The sequence below is a fragment of the Salmo salar genome, chromosome 03, assembly GCF_965601325.2.
Source record: "Salmo salar chromosome 03, fSalSal1, whole genome shotgun sequence".
Taxonomy (NCBI): domain Eukaryota; kingdom Metazoa; phylum Chordata; class Actinopteri; order Salmoniformes; family Salmonidae; genus Salmo; species Salmo salar.
Window position 1 is genome coordinate 6,810,775 of NC_138293.1, and position 17,884 is coordinate 6,828,658.

The window sequence follows — 17,884 nt, forward strand, 5'->3', positions numbered from 1 at the left end:
CCTCCTCCTCCATGGTGACGCACAAGATGGGGAGTAGAGAGGGAGGAAGTAGTGAAATATACAGTAGTAATAGGGGGGTTAGAGAGGTAGGAAGTAGTGAAATATACAGTAGTAATAGGGGGGTTAGAGAGGGAGGAAGTAGTGAAATATACAGTAGTAATGGGTGGGGGGGTAGAGAGGGAGGAAGTAGTGAAATATACAGTAGTAATGGGGGGGTTAGAGAGGGAGGAAGTAGTGAAATATACAGTAGTAATGGGGGGGTTAGAGAGGGAGGAAGTAGTGAAATATACAGTAGTAATGGGGGGGTTAGAGAGGGAGGAAGTAGTGAAATATACAGTAGTAATGGGGGGGTTAGAGAGGGAGGAAGTAGTGAAATATACAGTAGTAATGGGGAGTAGAGAGGGAGGAAGTAGTGAAATATACAGTAGTAATGGGGGGGTTAGAGAGGGAGGAAGTAGTGAAATATACAGTAGTAATGGGTGGGGAGGTAGAGAGGGAGGAAGTAGTGAAATATACAGTAGTAATGGGGGGGTTAGAGAGGGAGGAAGTAGTGAAATATACAGTAGTAATGGGGGGGTGGTAGAGAGGGAGGAAGTAGTGAAATATACAGTAGTTATAGGGGGTTAGAGAGGTAGGAAGTAGTGAAACATACAGTAGTAATGGGGGGGTGGTAGAGAGGGAGGAAGTAGTGAAATATACAGTAGTAATGGGGGGGTGGTAGAGAGGGAGGGATAAAAAAAAGAGAGAGTTCAGAGTGAAAAAGAAAGAAAGAAAGAAAGAAAGAAAGAGAGAGCGAGAGAGCGAGGGAGCACTCTAACCCTGCCCACTTTTACAAAGCCATTCAACTCCGACATAGTGAGGCTTCTCCAGTGCTGTGTACATCAGCAGGAAAGGACACCATCACTACTGCAGCTCAACACACTGCTCTATCTCCCAGTCACTTTGTTCAAGGACTAAAGTAGCGTGGACACTGTCTACCAAACACGAGACTGGAAAGTGTGGACAAGAGACTTTACTAACTGGACAAAAGAAGAGGAATGGTTTTACAAAGCTGAGAGGAGACACCTGCTTTCCTGGATTTGATAGGAGAAGTGGTTTACAAGGACTGCAGCAAAGACCTGGTTTATGAGGACCAAGTAAAGAACCTGGTCTCAAAACCTCCGTCTCTATTTTCCAACATCCAACTTTTTGAAGCTATAGTACCGCTCTCAAAGAAGGATTGTACTTTTCTCAAACTTGTTCTTTCAGAGAAACCCCTTCAACAGAGGTAAGGTGAAGAGAGTTGTCCGGTGTGCTGCTTCTCATTCGTCACCCCTTGCCGCAGTCCTCTCATCACCTTCTCCAGGGAGTGTGTGTGTGTGTGAGTGTGTCTGTGTGTGTGTCTGTGAGTTGTCTGCTCTTTGTGGCACAGGATGCCATCGTTAGCCGCGTTGGCTGGGGTGTTGGCGTTGCTTCTCCCTGGGCTGCAGACAGGATGTGGCTCCCCTACTGTAGCGGGATCACTTGCGGAGGTGGATGGGGCTACACGGGGACAGGAGCAGGGGCTGGTGGAGGAGATCCAGGTGACCCCCTGTCCTTCCTGTGTGCTGGCCCAGATGAGGAGGGACTACCTGGGCTCGGACCCGGGTTATGTCCCGGCCCCTCCTGGATCTGAGTCAGCATCTGAATCGGCTTTGGCCCAGACTTCGGCGCAGATGGACATGGTGGAAGCGGTGAAGCAGCACATCCTCGACATGCTCCATCTCAGCGCGAGGCCCAACGTCACTCACCCGGTACCGCGCGCCGCCCTGCTCAACGCCATCAAGAAACTACACGTTGGCCGTGTGGGGAAGGACGGCAGCGTGGAGATCCAGGAGGAGGGGCCGGGGGGCGGCGAGGGGGCGGCGCCCCCACCCGAGCCGCCTTCCGAGATCATCACCTTTGCCGAGCCAGGTGTGTATAGCGTTAAAGTGTATTACTAGGTACTAAGAAATGACATGGTAAAATGTTAATTATACAGTAATAACATGAATTACTTTCTTGATTTGTTTTGGTTGATTTAAACAAACACCACTCTGTAATGGTAAGGTACAATGTAGTTATTACCCCTGTTGAATGGTTTGAAAAAAGAACCAGAAATGACCCACTGTTTTCTCTTCATTAAATACCGGAAGTAAACAAAGGTTCCCAAGGGGTTCTTCGGCTGAAACATAAAGCAATTTATGTTGCTAGCCCATAGGAGAACCATTTTTTTGTTCCAGGTAGAACCCTTTTGGGGTTCATGTAGAACCCTCTGTGGAAAGGGTTCTACATGGAATCCAAAAGGGTTCTACTTAGAAGGAAAAGTGTTCTACCTGAAACCAAAAATGGTTCTTCAAAGGGTTCCCCTATGAGAACAGCCGAAGATCCCTTTTAGGTTCTAAATAGCAGCTTTTTGTCTAAGCGTGTAGTGTAAGGTAACGTGCTGCCTGAAACCCACGCTGCCTGTAACCCACGCTACCTGTAACCCACGCTGCCTGTAACCCACGCTACCTAAAACCCACGCTGCCTGAAACCCACGCTGCCTGTAACCCACGCTACCTGTAACCCACGCTACCTGTAACCCACGCTGCCTGTAACCCACGCTACCTAAAACCCACGCTGCCTGAAACCCACGCTGCCTGTAACCCACGCTACCTGTAACCCACGCTACCTGTAACCCACGCTGCCTGTAACCCACGCTACCTAAAACCCACGCTGCCTGAAACCCACGCTGCCTGAAACCCACGCTACCTAAAACCCACGCTGCCTGAAACCCACGCTGCCTGAAACCCACGCTACCTAAAACCCACGCTGCCTGTAACCCACGCTACCTAAAACCCACGCTGCCTGAAACCCACGCTGCCTGAAACCCACGCTACCTAAAACCCACGCTGCCTGAAACCCACGCTGCCTGAAACCCACGCTACCTAAAACCCACGCTGCCTGTAACCCACGCTACCTAAAACCCACGCTACCTAAAACCCACGCTGCCTGTAACCCACGCTGCCTAAAACCCACGGTGCCTGAAACCCACGCTGCCTGAAACCCACGCTACCTGAAACCCACGCTGCCTGAAACCCACGCTACCTGTAACCCACGCTACCTGTAACCCACGCTGCCTGAAACCCACGCTGCCTGTAACCCACGCTACCTGTAACCCACGCTGCCTGTAACCCACGCTGCCTGTAACCCACGCTGCCTGTAACCCACGCTGCCTGTAACCCACGCTGCCTGTAACCCACGCTACCTGTAACCCACGCTGCCTGTAACCCACGCTGCCTGAAACCCACGCTACCTGCGTGTGTGAAATGTGTGGGCTGCCTAGGTCTGGGTCTGGAAACGTTTTAAAGTTGACAAGTGTCTGTGGTGCTTATGGCTTTCTCTTGAGGATTCGTTCGAACTTGTAGTCAACAAGGCTTAGATTAAACTATTGACATCCCTTTTCAGTTTGTTAGTTTGGGGGTTATGTGTATCCTCAGCTAGCACGAGTTCCCCACGCTTCAGCGAATGTCGACTGCAGCTTTTACTAGATGATTTCAGTGTGTACCAGTGAGACATTACAAACGCAGCTGTTGGAGGCCCACATTCAATATATGTTTGGGAGGTTGTCATTGAAAATAAATAATTTGTTATTAGCTGGTTTGCCAGGTCAAATAGAGGTTAAATGAAAGGTTGGTATGAGATTAAGAACAAGGAATTGTAAATTATGTGACATGCCAATTGTGTGTATGGACTATAGACTACATGAATATGGCTATAGACTAAATTAATATGGACTATAGACTAAATTAAAATGGACTGTAGACTAAATGAATATGGACTATAGACTAAATGAATATGGACTAAAGACTAAATGAATATGGCTATAGACTAAATGAATACGGCTATAGACTAAATTAATATGGACTATAGACTAAATGAATATGGACTATAGACTAAATGAATACGGCGATAGACTAAATTAAAATGGACTGTAGACTCAATTAAAATGGACTATAGACTAAATTAATATGGACTATAGACAAAATTAATATGGACTATAGACAAAATTAATATGGACTATAGACTAAATTAAAATGGACTGTAAACTAAATTAAAATGGACTATAGACTAAATTAATATGGACTATAGACTAAATTAAAATGGACTACAGACTAAATTAATATGGACTATAGACTAAATTAATATGGCTATAGACTAAATTAAAATGGACTATAGACTAAATTAATATGGACTATAGACTAAATGAATATGGACTATAGACTAAATGAATACGGCGATAGACTAAATTAAAATGGACTGTAGACTCAATTAAAATGGACTATAGACTAAATTAATATGGACTATAGACAAAATTAATATGGACTATAGACAAAATTAATATGGACTATAGACTAAATTAAAATGGACTGTAAACTAAATTAAAATGGACTATAGACTAAATTAATATGGACTATAGACTAAATTAAAATGGACTACAGACTAAATTAATATGGACTATAGACTAAATTAATATGGCTATAGACTAAATTAAAATGGACTATAGACTAAATTAATATGGACTATAGACTAAATGAATATGGACTATAGACTAAATTAATATGGACTATAGACTAAATTAATATGGACTATAGACTAAATGAATCAGCCTTAGCTACTGTCGCCTCACAAAAAAGTACATTTTATTTTTCAGTTGGTTCAAAATGGAGGAAACCCTAGTCTGGTTGCTGTCTCTGTTCAGCTGTTACATTACAGGAGCAAATTACAGGAGTGGCAAGGAATGGAACGTTAGCTAAAGACACAGACTAGGGAAACCCCATACTACTGTATATTTATAGTGAGGTTGACGTTCTAGAATGAAAGCACCAAATGGGTTAGGAAGTAGGAAGTTAGAGAGGGAGATGGGCACACATTAGAGAGGTACTGTATGATGCCAGTAGAGAGGAACACACAGAGAGGAATGATGACAGGTCTGGGATTCGTATGTGTGGGGGAATGTGCGCTCCGGAGTTGGCAGCTCTACACTCTTAGAAAAAAAGGGTTCCAAAAGGGTTCTTCGGCTGTCCCCATGGAACCCTTTTTGGTTCCAGGTAGAACCCTTTTTGGTTCCAGGTAGAACCTTTTTAGGTTCCAGGTAGAACCCTTTTTAGGTTCCATGTAGAACCCTCTGTGAAAAGGGTTCTACCTAGAACCAAAATAATTCTACCTGGAACCGAAAAAGGGTTCTACCTAGAACCAAAATAATTCTACCTGGAACCAAAAAGGGTTCTACCTATAACTAAAATAATTCTACCTGGAACCAAAAAGGGTTCCTCCTAGAACTAAAATAATTCTACCTGGAACCAAAAGGGTTCTACCTAGAACTAAAATAATTCTACCTGGAACCAAAAAGGGTTCTACCTAGAACTAAAATAATTCTACCTGGAACCAAAAAGGGTTCTACCTAGAACTAAAATCATTCTACCTGGAACCAAAAAGGGTTTCTGCAAAGGGATGTCTTATGGGGACAATCCTGCTGTAATAGAAATGCTGTGTTGTGGATATTAAGAACAGGGCACAGAAGGAACTTTTCAGACCTTAAATGTTATCATCAGACTGGGAGAGAGAGAGAGAGCGAGAGAAAGAGAGAGTGCCAGAGAGAGAGAGCGAGAGAAAGAGAGAGAGCCAGAGAGAGAGAGAGAGCCAGAGAGAAAGAGAGAGCCAGAGAGAGCCAGAGAGAGAGAGAGAGAGACAGACAGAGAGAGAGCCAGAGAGAGAGAGAGAGACAGAGAGAGAGAGAGAGAGAGAGGAGAAAGCGAGAGAGCCAGAGAGAGAGAGAGCCAGAGAGAAAGAGAGAGCCAGAGAGAAAGAGAGAGCCAGAGAGAGCCAGAGAGAGAGAGAGAGAGCCAGAGAGAGAGAGAGACAGAGGGAGAGAGAGAGAGACAGAGAGACAAAGAGAGAGAGAAGGACTGTATCCTCCGACAAGTAGCAGAGACACATGTTCCCCAGCTGTGTCTCTCTCTCTCTCTCTCTCTCTCTCTCTCCTCTCTCTCTCTCTCTCTCTCTCTCTCTCTCTCTCTCTCTCTCTCTCTCTCTCTCTCAAGCACTTTGTATCAACGCAGAAAACTGCACTGTACAACTATACCCTAATGTCTGTAGGTTCAGAGAGTAGGAAGTGAAAGTAGACCAAGTTGTTGGATTTCAGGCCTCCGTTTTCATCCTTTTACAACAGCGGGTCATCAACAGGCACCATCCAGAAGGTTGGTGAGTAAAACCCGTACATTTAGATAACCGTTTTCTGTGTGATGGTCCGCACTTAAAAATATGTTGAATAAAACTTACATAATTGTTTTTAAATGATTATTATTATCACTGCATCAGGGATAGCTTTATACAGACGCTTCGGCTTTGCAGCCTTCTTGCTTCAGATACACTACATGACCCAAAAGTATGTGGACACCTGCTCGTCGAACATCTCATTCCAATATCATGGGCATTAATATGTAGTTGGTCCCCCCCTTTCCACTCTTCTGGGAAGGCTTTCCACTAGATGTTGGAACATTGCTGCTATAACAGCCTCCACTCTTCTGGGAAGGCTTTCCACTAGTTGTTGGAACATTGCTGTGAGGACTTTCAGCCACAAGAGCATGAGTGAGGTCGTGCACTGATGTTGGGCGATTAGGACTGGCTCGCAGTCGGCGTTCCAATTCATTCACAATGGTGTTCGATGGGGTTGAGGTCATGGCTCTGTGCAGGCCAGTCAAGTTCTTCCACACCGATCTCGACAAACCAGTTCTGTATGGACCTCGCTCTGTGCACGGGGGCATTGTCATGCTGAAACAGGAAAGGGCCTTCTCCAATCATATTCTACAAAGTTTGAAGCACAGAATTGTCTAGAATGTCATTGTATGCTGTAGCGTTAAGATTTCCCTTAAGGGAAAAGGGCCTAGCTAAAAACCATGACAAACAGCCCCAGACCATTATTCCTCTTACACCAAACTTTACAGTTGGCACTATGCATCGGGGCAGGTAGCATTGTCCTGGCATCCGCCAAGCCCAGATTCATCCGTCGGACTGCCAGATGGTGAAGTGTGATTCATCACTCCAGAGAAGGCGTTTCCACTGCTCCACAGTCCAATGGCGGCGAGCTTTACACCACTCCAGCCGACTCTTGGCATTGCGCATGGTGATCTTAGGCTTGTGTGCGGCTGCTCGGCCATGGAAACCCATTTCATGAAGCTCCTGATGAACAGTTCTTGTGCTGACGTTGCTTCCAGAGACAGTTTGGAACTCTGTAGTGAGTGTTGCAACTGAGGAACAGATGATATTTCAGTGCTACGCCCTTCAGCACTGGCCGGTCCCGTTCTGTGAGCTTGTGTGGTCTACCACTTCGCGGCTGAGACGTTGTTGCTCCACTTCACAATAACAGCACTTACAGTTGACAGGGGCAGCTCTAGCAGGGCAGAACATTTACGAACTGAATTGTTTGAAAGGTGGCATTCTATGACGGTGCCACGTTGAAAGTCATTTAGCTCTTCAGAAAGGCCATTCTACTGCCAATGTTTGTCTATGAAGATCGCATTACCGTGTGTTCGATTTAATACACCTGTCAACAACGGGTGTGGCTGAAATAGCCTAATCCACTCATTTCAATGGGTGTCCACATACTTTTGTATATATATATATATATATATATATATATATATATATATATATATATATATATATATATATATATGACAATTCTTTCCAACACTAGATATGAACGTGGTTGATGTACACTATATATATATATATAGTGTACATCAACCACGTTCATATCTAGTGTTGGAAAGAATTGTCATATTCAGGTATGAAGTGGGTGAGTCAGAGATGATATCAGACAAAGATGCAAAAACAGGAACAGGAAAGGTTTAATATAATGCATTGGAACAGCAACATGTATCCATGTTCCACAACATGCTGTCATACGCTGCACGCCAACCCAATGAGGGGGGTGCTCCGATTCTGGAGGCTTTCCTGATTGCGGGTCGGCCATTGTATACTGCAGAGCGATGCAACAAGCGTGTAACAAGCACATTCTTCCCTGGCTTGTTTGCTTACATAAATGTGCATAATGGCTTGGCACTATAAATAACCACCCTTTTGAATGAACCTTCGATTAAAGAAAGGGCCATCAATGAGTTGGCGGAATTGGGGGGGGGTGTTAACGATTGTGTGTGTGTGTGGGGGGGGGGGGGGGGGCATGGAGGCGAGTCGGAGGGCTCCTGGCCGTGTATAATCACTTCATTCATCCAAATATGAGCCCCAATAATTACTTTAGGCTGTGTGGAAGCTATATGTGGAGATGGGGTTGGATGGAGAGGTCTTTGAAAGAGCCTGAGCAAAGTGAGAGAAGGATATGGAAAGGGAGAGATATGGGAGGAAGGTGGGAAAGTAAAAAAGAAGAGAGAGAGGACTAGAGAGGGAAAGAACAGAGAGAGAGAGGACTAGAGAGGGAAAGAACAGAGAGAGAGGACTAGAGAGGGAAAGAACAGAGAGAGAGGACTGGAGAGGGAAAGAACAGAGAGAGAGGACTAGAGAGGGAAAGAACAGAGAGAGAGGACTAGAGAGGGAAAGAACAGAGAGAGAGGACTAGAGAGGGAAAGAACAGAGAGAGAGGACTAGAGAGGGAAAGAACAGAGAGAGAGAGGACTAGAGAGGGAAAGAACAGAGAGAGAGGACTAGAGAGGGAAAGAACAGAGAGAGAGAGGACTAGAGAGGGAAAGAACAGAGAGAGAGGACTAGAGAGGGAAAGAACAGAGAGAGAGAGGACTAGAGAGGGAAAGAACAGAGAGAGAGGACTAGAGAGGGAAAGAACAGAGAGAGAGGACTAGAGAGGGAAAGAACAGAGAGAGAGGACTAGAGAGGGAAAGAACAGAGAGAGAGGACTAGAGAGGGAAAGAACAGAGAGAGAGAGGACCAGAGAGGGAAAGAACAGAGAGAGAGAGGACTAGAGAGGGAAAGAACAGAGAGAGAGGACTAGAGAGGGAAAGAACAGAGAGAGAGAGGACTAGAGAGGGAAAGAACAGAGAGAGAGAGGACTAGAGAGGGAAAGAACAGAGAGAGAGGACCAGAGAGGGAAAGAACAGAGAGAGAGAGGACCAGAGAGGGAAAGAACAGAGAGAGAGAGGACCAGAGAGGGAAAGAACAGAGAGAGAGGACCAGAGAGGGAAAGAACAGAGAGAGAGAGGACTAGAGAGGGAAAGAACAGAGAGAGAGGACTAGAGAGGGAAAGAACAGAGAGAGAGAGGACTAGAGAGGGAAAGAACAGAGAGAGAGAGGACTAGAGAGGGAAAGAACAGAGAGAGAGGACCAGAGAGGGAAAGAACAGAGAGAGAGAGGACCAGAGAGGGAAAGAACAGAGAGAGAGAGGACCAGAGAGGGAAAGAACAGAGAGAGAGGACCAGAGAGGGAAAGAACAGAGAGAGAGAGGACGAGAGAGGGAAAGAACAGAGAGAGAGGACCAGAGAGGGAAAGAACAGAGAGAGAGGACTAGAGAGGGAAAGAACAGAGAGAGAGGACGAGAGAGGGAAAGAACAGAGAGAGAGGACTAGAGAGGGAAAGAACAGAGAGAGAGGACGAGAGAGGGAAAGAACAGAGAGAGAGGACTAGAGAGGGAAAGAACAGAGAGAGAGGACGAGAGAGGGAAAGAACAGAGAGAGAGGACTAGAAAGGGAAAGAGCCGTACTTCTTTTTTTTTTACATCTAGCCGAATATATTTAGAAGCGCTTTTCATTGAAACTATTGTTTGTTCCCCGCTTTGTTTATTCATTCGTTCATTAGGAGGAGAAAAAATAGATAGAGGAGGAGAAGAGATTGAGAGGGTAGCGTGTGAATGAATTGTATGAATGTAATTTAGTGTTGGTGGGCTTTTCTGTACATGCATATCCATATGCGATATGAGTTGCTCCCGTTTCAATATATTGACGGTTTATGATGCCTAATTAATAACTAAAGCCCTCAAAGTACTGAATAATTCGACCAACTTTGACAGACTGTTTGATGGTTGACTGTCTTTGTTTAGTTACAGTAGGTGTCCTATTTGTTTGTGATTAAATTCAATGAGATTCCCAGGACATGTTTCTCCAAAACCGACAAAAACCACAGAGAACCAGCACGAACACTGCCAGACAGACGCACACTTTGGTAATAGATAGTGAGAAAGTTGTAAAAAAAATTTTTTTAAATAAGCGGCCGCTAGGCACACGTCACCACTCGCCAGTGTCTTGATAAACTGATTGTGGCCTGGCTGCTCAATGTGTCTGCTACAGTAACTAGTAGTCGCTAGCTTTATTGAGTTGGAACTTACCTAGCGAGCTAGTGAGCCTGTAGCTTGTGCTTATTTACGATATTTTGGACAGCTGATGAGGAAGTTATTGACGTGTTATTGTTCTCAGAAATCCGTCCTGAGAGTGCAGACAGATTTTCCTGACTTTCCAGACTTGACTAGACTGCATGCATATTTTTTTTTGAAAGATAAAATACTACACCAAACACTTTAGTTAAGTGTAAAATTGTGCGACTAAGACATCTGCAAAAAAATGTCCAAATTGTAATTACAGATTTCTTAATTTATCCTAAATTAAATCAGACTATTTTAAGGAAGTTACTATTTTGAGGAAGTGGCTATGTTGTTGCTACGGTGACTCGGGGGGGGGGGGACAAACAATAGTCTCTGCCAGGGTACGATATGTGAAAATAACACACCCACATCAAAACCACACCCCCAAGACAACTCTCGTTTGGCTTCGGTCATGGCTGCTAGCATTTCTTAATGAGCAATGAGGGTGTGTTGGAGACGTGTGGTATTACATGAGGGGTTCCATAAGTTGACCATTGGCCAGAGAGACTTCATGGTAGTTCTCTGTATTACATTTTTCTGGAAACATTTAATATAAGCGATATAAATATTCAATTCACATTTTTTTATTAGGTGCAACTGTGTACAATATCAGACAATAAATGTCTGGTATTCATGAGGTTGTCCTAATATGGACATCGTACACTTGTCCAATCACTGCATCTCCAGGACTCAATTCTACAGAAGTATTTATAAAGGCTTATTAATGAAAGTAACTAGGAGGTTATTGTAAAGTGTTACCCGACTCACAACAATCTGCCCGTTGCTTTCCTAACTAAACAGATGCCAGAGTGACTGGGGAAGATAAATCCGAGCCCACCTAGTCAGACACGACAGACCTTGAACAAATGCATTCTTGTACGAACAGAGTATGGATTTGGAATAGAATGGACTGTCCACGGTCAAAAGCATGTATAATATATCTCTCCTTTAGCCTATAGCTCTATTTGATACATAGAGTAAGCATTTTAATGTATTTAAAGAGGCTATAGGGCTTTTGCCTCTAGGGGTGCTCTTAAACCAAAAGAAGTCCCCTAAATGGACAGACACACAGAATTATCCAGAAATTACATTATTGGACAAAGAGGGGCACACCTCCAGTCAGCAATTACATTTCTGTACAGCCGTACAGAGCCAACAAAAAACATGCGTTACCTAACCAAAATGATTATGCACATTTGAAGCGTTGCTTTGACTAAACACCCTTTTCCCTTTTCTCCTCTAGGTGACACTACATCCGCCGTGACCTTTGACATTTCCAAGGAGGGCAGTGAGCTCTCAGTGGTGGAGCAGGCCAACGTGTGGCTCTTCCTCAAGCTGGCCAAGGGGCAAGGGCGAGGCAAGGGTAAGGTGAACATCCAGCTTCTGCAGCGCCGCCGGCAGAAGACCAAAGCTCCAGGCTTTGCCTTCACCGAGACCCAGGGCGAGGAGGAGGAGGAGTTGGTGTCTGAGAAGATGGTTGACACGCGGCGCAGCGGCTGGCACACGCTCCCCGTGTCGCACAGCATCCAGTCCCTCCTTGACACCGGTGGCAGCGTCATTGATCTGCGAGTCTCCTGCCCGCAGTGCACCGAGGCGGGCGCCACACCCATCTTGGTCCCCACCGAGGGCGAGCAACCGGGACGGGAGAGGGAACAATCCCACCGGCCTTTCCTCATGGTCGTATTGCGGCCCGGCATGGAGGAACACGCTCGCCGACGCGCCAAACGCGGCCTGGAGTGCGACGGAAAGATGCGCATCTGCTGCAAGCGGCAGTTCTATGTCAACTTCAAGGACATCGGCTGGAACGACTGGATCATCGCGCCGCCGGGCTACCACGCCAACTACTGTGAGGGCGACTGCCCCAGCCACGTGGCCAGCATCACGGGCTCCTCGCTGTCCTTCCACTCCACCGTCATCAATCACTACCGAATGCGGGGCTACGCGCCCTTCCAGAACATCCAGTCGTGCTGCGTGCCCACACGGCTACGCGCCATGTCTATGCTCTACTACAACGAGGAGCAGAAGATCATCAAGAAGGATATCCAGAACATGATCGTGGATGAGTGCGGCTGCTCGTAAGAGACAGTGAAAGAGAGCAATATAGACTCATCAATAACAAGGAGACACCATTGGGATGATGGGCCATTTATCCCTTCAAACAAAAACAATACCTTTTTTGGGGGGAGTCATGTAAAAAATTTGTTGACTGACTGATCTGTCCGTTTCGTCTGATTACCCGACGGGAAATTGTGAAGTCTCTTGTGACACTTTCAGATTAAAAAAAAAGAGATACAGAATATATTTTTGTTGAATGGAGAGCACTAGGGACTAGTCATGTGATTCCTGCTTCTCTGCACTGCAATGAACACGGAACAATTTTCCCTGAAAGAAACACTATGTAACTGATCAAGTATTACCGTGTGATCTTTTTAATGTTTCTTTACACATTATGGGTGTTTTGATTTATTTTTAATTTGTATACAAGGAAGACTTTTTTGCTAAGTTTTTCGTTGTTGTTGTTTTTTTGTTCAAATGCGCGTCTGTGTTTCAGTTGTTTGTATTGTTACTGTTGAGAGATACTTGAAAGAAATAGGTTTGACCAGCTACTGGAGCCAAACACTTTTATAATTAATAACAAGTTTTATTACTATTATTATTATTATTTCTGAACTATTTTGTATTTTTTACATAAAAAAAATAATGAATGTTGAAATTTGCACTATACCAACATTCTTGCCAGCTTGATCACATTGACGGTAAGTGGCAATACACCAGAAAGATGTAAATACATATACAGTATATATATATATATATATATATATATATATATATATATATATATATATATATATATACACTACAGCTACAGACAGTCTCTCAAGCAAAGTAACATATGAAGAGTTTTTTTCCAAAACTGTAAAAAATTATAATAATTATAAATTAGCTTTTATAGTTGAAAGAACTTCTGAAAGAAATTGGGTTGGGTCTATCCTCATCATGGCGTGGAATTGCTCAATGATAGACATGTATTTGTTTGAAATCTATCACTTGATGGTTTGTTTCAGAGACAAATAATCATGTCGTTTAGCTAAATGTAGTACTGCTAGGTTTTACACAGTCAAATGTAACAAATAACTACTTTTATATATATATATATATAAAGAACTGTACAAATGTTACGTATGACATCAATACTTAAATAAATGAAACAATAGAAATCAGTAGAGTAATATGATATGTGTATTTAAAACTTTTAGATTTGACCTTTTAGTCATTTAGCAGATACTCTTATCCAGAGTGACTTACAATTGCATTCATCTTAAGATATCTTGGTGAGACAATCACATATCACAGTCAAATATACAGGATATGAACATTCCATTCCACCTAAACAATGGATATATATATATATATATATATATATATACTTATATATATATATATATATATATATATATATATATATATATATATATATATATATATATATATATATAAACACTTAAAATATTTGAATGAAACATCTGAGAACAGTCATTTTTTTACACACACATGAAGGTACCCATAAACAATCATTTCTGATGAAAAAACACAAATGTGAAAAATTGATGGATATAAAATTTTTGGAAATAAACTCTTCATATACAGTACATACTACAGCTACGGACATAGTCTCTCAATCAAAGTAACACCAAAGATAGGAGCACCATTAGCTTTCAAGTTGAGCAGTTTACCAGAAGGACAATCTCTACTGAAGCATCTCGATTAATATTCCTAACAACTAGTGATGACAAAGACAAAAAAACACTTTGATGTAGGAACACCATGAAACTTACACTTAAAAGTCCCCCAAAAAATCTATTCCGACAGTTAAATGAATTAGATTTTTTTTCCATAATTTTTTTTCTTCAACACTTCTTTCACTGCCATTATCTTGTTCTAAATGATTGACAAATTGAAATTGGAGAGCAGTGGTGTTGTAGACATATAACATATATGATAATAAACATACTATATAACATGAAATGTCATAAATGACAAATATATAAAGATCATTGAATGTGTTTTAATTTGGTTAATTATTCTTCCATTGGCAAAAGAGAAGACTCTGAAACATTTGGACAACTTTACATACTCTTAAGTTACTGAAAATAAGGTGTTATATTGCTTTGTTGTACAAATCACAAATGTTGCTTGTGGATATGTTTTTATATAATTTATTTGGCAGCAATTTTTGCTTCATTATTAAACACAATGAGTTGTACAAGTTCTGTATTGTGTTTAATTTACAATTCCAGTAACACTTTACTTCAAGCATCCCGGTAATGGATCAATAATACATTTATAGAAACATCAGAATGCTTTCGTTTTTTAAATTGTTCTACACTAAACAAAAATATAAACGCAACAACAATTTCAAAGATTTCACTGAGTTACAGTTCATACAAGGAAATTAATAAATTGAAATAAATTCATTAGGCCCTAATCTATGGATTTCACATGACTGGGAATACAGATATGCATCTGTTGGTCACAGAAGTAAAAAATAAAAAAAATAAAGGTAGTTGCCTGGATCAGAAAACCAGTCAGTATCTGGTGTGACCACCATTTAGCCTCATGCAGCACGACACGTCTCCTTCGCATAGAGTTGATGAGGCTGTTGGTTGTGGCCTGTGGAATGTTGTCCCACTCCTCTTCAATGACTGTGCAAAGTTACTGGATATTGTTAGGAATTGGAACATTCTGTCGTACACATCGATCCAGACCATCCCAAACATGCTCAATGGGTGACATGTCTGGTGAGTATGCCATGGAAGAACGGGGACATTTTCAGTTTCCTTTAATTGTGTACAGGTCCTTGCGACATGGGGCTGTGCATTATCATGCTGAAACATGAGGTGATGGCGGTGGATGAATGGCACGACAACGGGTGTCAGGATCTCGTCACGGTATCTCTTTGCGTTCAAATTGCCATCGATAAAATGCAATTGTGTTTGTTGTCTGTAGCTTATGTCTGCCCATACCATAACCCCACCGCCACCATGGGGCACTCTGTTAACAAACGTTGACATCAGCAAACCGCTTGCCCACACGACACCATACAAGCTGTCTGCCATCTGTCCAGTACAGTTGAAACCGGGATTCATCCGTGACGAGGCCAGTAACCATCGAAGGTGAGAATTCTCCCTCTGAAGTTGGTTACGACGCTGAACTGCAGTCAGGTCAAGACCCTGGTGAAGATGATGAGCACGCAGACAGGCTTTGCTGAGAAGGTTTTTGACAGTTTTTGTTGAAATTTATCGGTTGTGCAAACCCACAGTTTCATCAGCTGTCCAGGTGGCTGGTCTCAGATGATCCCGCAGGTGAAGAAACCTGATGTGGAGATCCTACTCATAAAGCCAGGTTCCGAGACACAGATTAAGCCTAGTAAGAAGTGGTGTGTATTCATGGATACCAAGGGAAGCCAGGCCCCCCCCCCCCCCCAAGCAAATACCAAGAAAAAAAACATATAAAATAATTTATCTTTCGTCTTTCTGTGTTTCATTATTTTCCTTCAATTCTCAAGAGGTTGAATGTATCTCACCAGAGAAATCATCCAAGAAAGGGAAACAGCGCCCATCTGTCTCTGTATGTGTAGCCCATCAATCTGAGGCTGTCTGGTCAAAAATAGTATTACATTGTTGCCACCCGTAGCACTGAATGTTAGGGAAGCCAGCGAGTAGTTGGCCTCCCTTGATTAAAACATTTAAAAAATAACTGAAGGGTCCTTGTGCACAAAAAAAAAAGTTTAAAAGGCGTCACACCAATCACATGACATCATTGACAGAAAGAACTTGAACCTGCTGCATCTCATTGTGTTGTTGTTCTCCCGTGGCTAGATAGCTAGCTAAAATGTTCCCTTTTTTAAATTAGCCATGGATGGAGATAGGGATTTGGACTTGTTGTTTTACTTAGTTCTCCATACTCTGCAATGATTATGAAGGGGATTCTGATCCAACCATAAATTCATACATCGTGCCCCTGGCCTGAGAGGATGGACGTTCAACATGTAGCTAGATGTAGAAGGCTAATATTAACTAGCTGGCTCATCGTTTCCCATGAAAGGAAGGTAGGCTACCGAGCAAGTATTTTAGCCAGGTAGCCTAGGACAACAAAAACTAAAAGGGTGTACTGTATGACAGACTCATAGACTGTTTAACCAACATGAAAGAATAGGATGTCATTGCCGTTTCTCTAGGGTGAGTCAACACACACACATAAATCAGAACCATGGACAGCCACATCATATTTAGCTTACGGTGATTGAATTAAATAGTTGTAACTATTAGACTAAGCAGAGGTGATTTGACGATGTTGAAATGTTGATGTTGAAAATGGTGCTGGAATAGTGGAGGCAGGTCCTGTTTTCTTTGTGACTTGCGATGACTCTCTGGTGTTCTAAATCAATAGTTGTTTAGTAGTTCAAAAATGTAGCAAAGATTAACTTGATTGACCGTGTTGTAGGTCATGTAACTGTTTGTTTCATGCAATATGCTTTGTGGACTCCACCGGACAGATGTTGCTCTCCGGTTTTGTGATGAAACAAAGGTGTGGTTGAATTTATTCTTGTTGTCTCGGCCTTTAGGCCTATATATAACGGGGAAAAGGCATATGAACAGGTTATTGAGCAAACAACGCAATTATCACAACACAGAGGTTGTAATATGACTTTTTTTCCTGGCTTGGCTTCCCCAGTGATTTTACCCACACTCCTCTGCTGCAAGTGAAGCTACTTCAATAGAGATTCTTCATGTAGCATGCTATTTAGTCCAGGACCAATAGCACCATGCACAGCATACTGTATTCTGGTGCAGACACATTTGTAGAAAATAGAAATCATATATCGGCTGACTGCCTTTGGTTTAGGAGGAAGTGGACCAGCTGTGGAGGCTTTTCCTGTTCCTGCTGCATGTGTGAACATGGTCGGATCCTGACGCGAACTTCACAGCTTTGGTACGATGTTTGGAGAAGGGTTAGAAGGCATCTGGGTGAGACAAGGACTCTGATTGGACACTCTGAAGACACATTCGGCCCTCCTCCCTTCCTTGAAGAAGTATATACCTCGACTAACTGGTGCCCCCGCACATTGACTCTGAACCGGTAACCCCTGTACTCTATATAGCCTCCACATTGACTCTGTACCGGTAACCCCTGTACTGTATATAGCCTCCACATTGACTCTGTACCGGTAACCCCTGTACTGTATATAGCCTCCACATTGACTCTGTACCGGTAACCCCTGTACTGTATATAGCCTCCACATTGACTCTGTACCGGTAACCCCTGTACTGTACATAGCCTCGCTTGTTATTTTACTGCAGCTGTTTAATTATTTGTTGCTTTTATTTTCTATTTTTTACTTAACACTTATTTTTATTTTGTTTTCTTAAAACTTCTTAAAGCATTGTTGGTTAAGAGCTTGTATTCGGTGCATGTGACAAATAAATTTGATTTGATTTATATAGGACCAACAGTGGCTGG

The 17,884-nt window shown here is 42.9% G+C and overlaps 1 protein-coding gene across 1 annotated transcript; it reads left to right on the forward strand.

Moving 5' to 3' along the window:
• Window positions 1–777: 777 nt before the first annotated feature.
• Window positions 778–13,132, forward strand: inhbab (inhibin subunit beta Ab). Its single transcript, XM_014188642.3, has 2 exons — window positions 778–1,932; window positions 11,607–13,132. The coding sequence occupies exons 1-2, from the start codon at window positions 1,413–1,415 to the stop codon at window positions 12,440–12,442; spliced, it is 1,356 nt and encodes a 451-aa protein (XP_014044117.2). The 5' UTR covers window positions 778–1,412; the 3' UTR covers window positions 12,443–13,132.
• The last annotated feature ends 4,752 nt before the right edge of the window (window positions 13,133–17,884 follow it).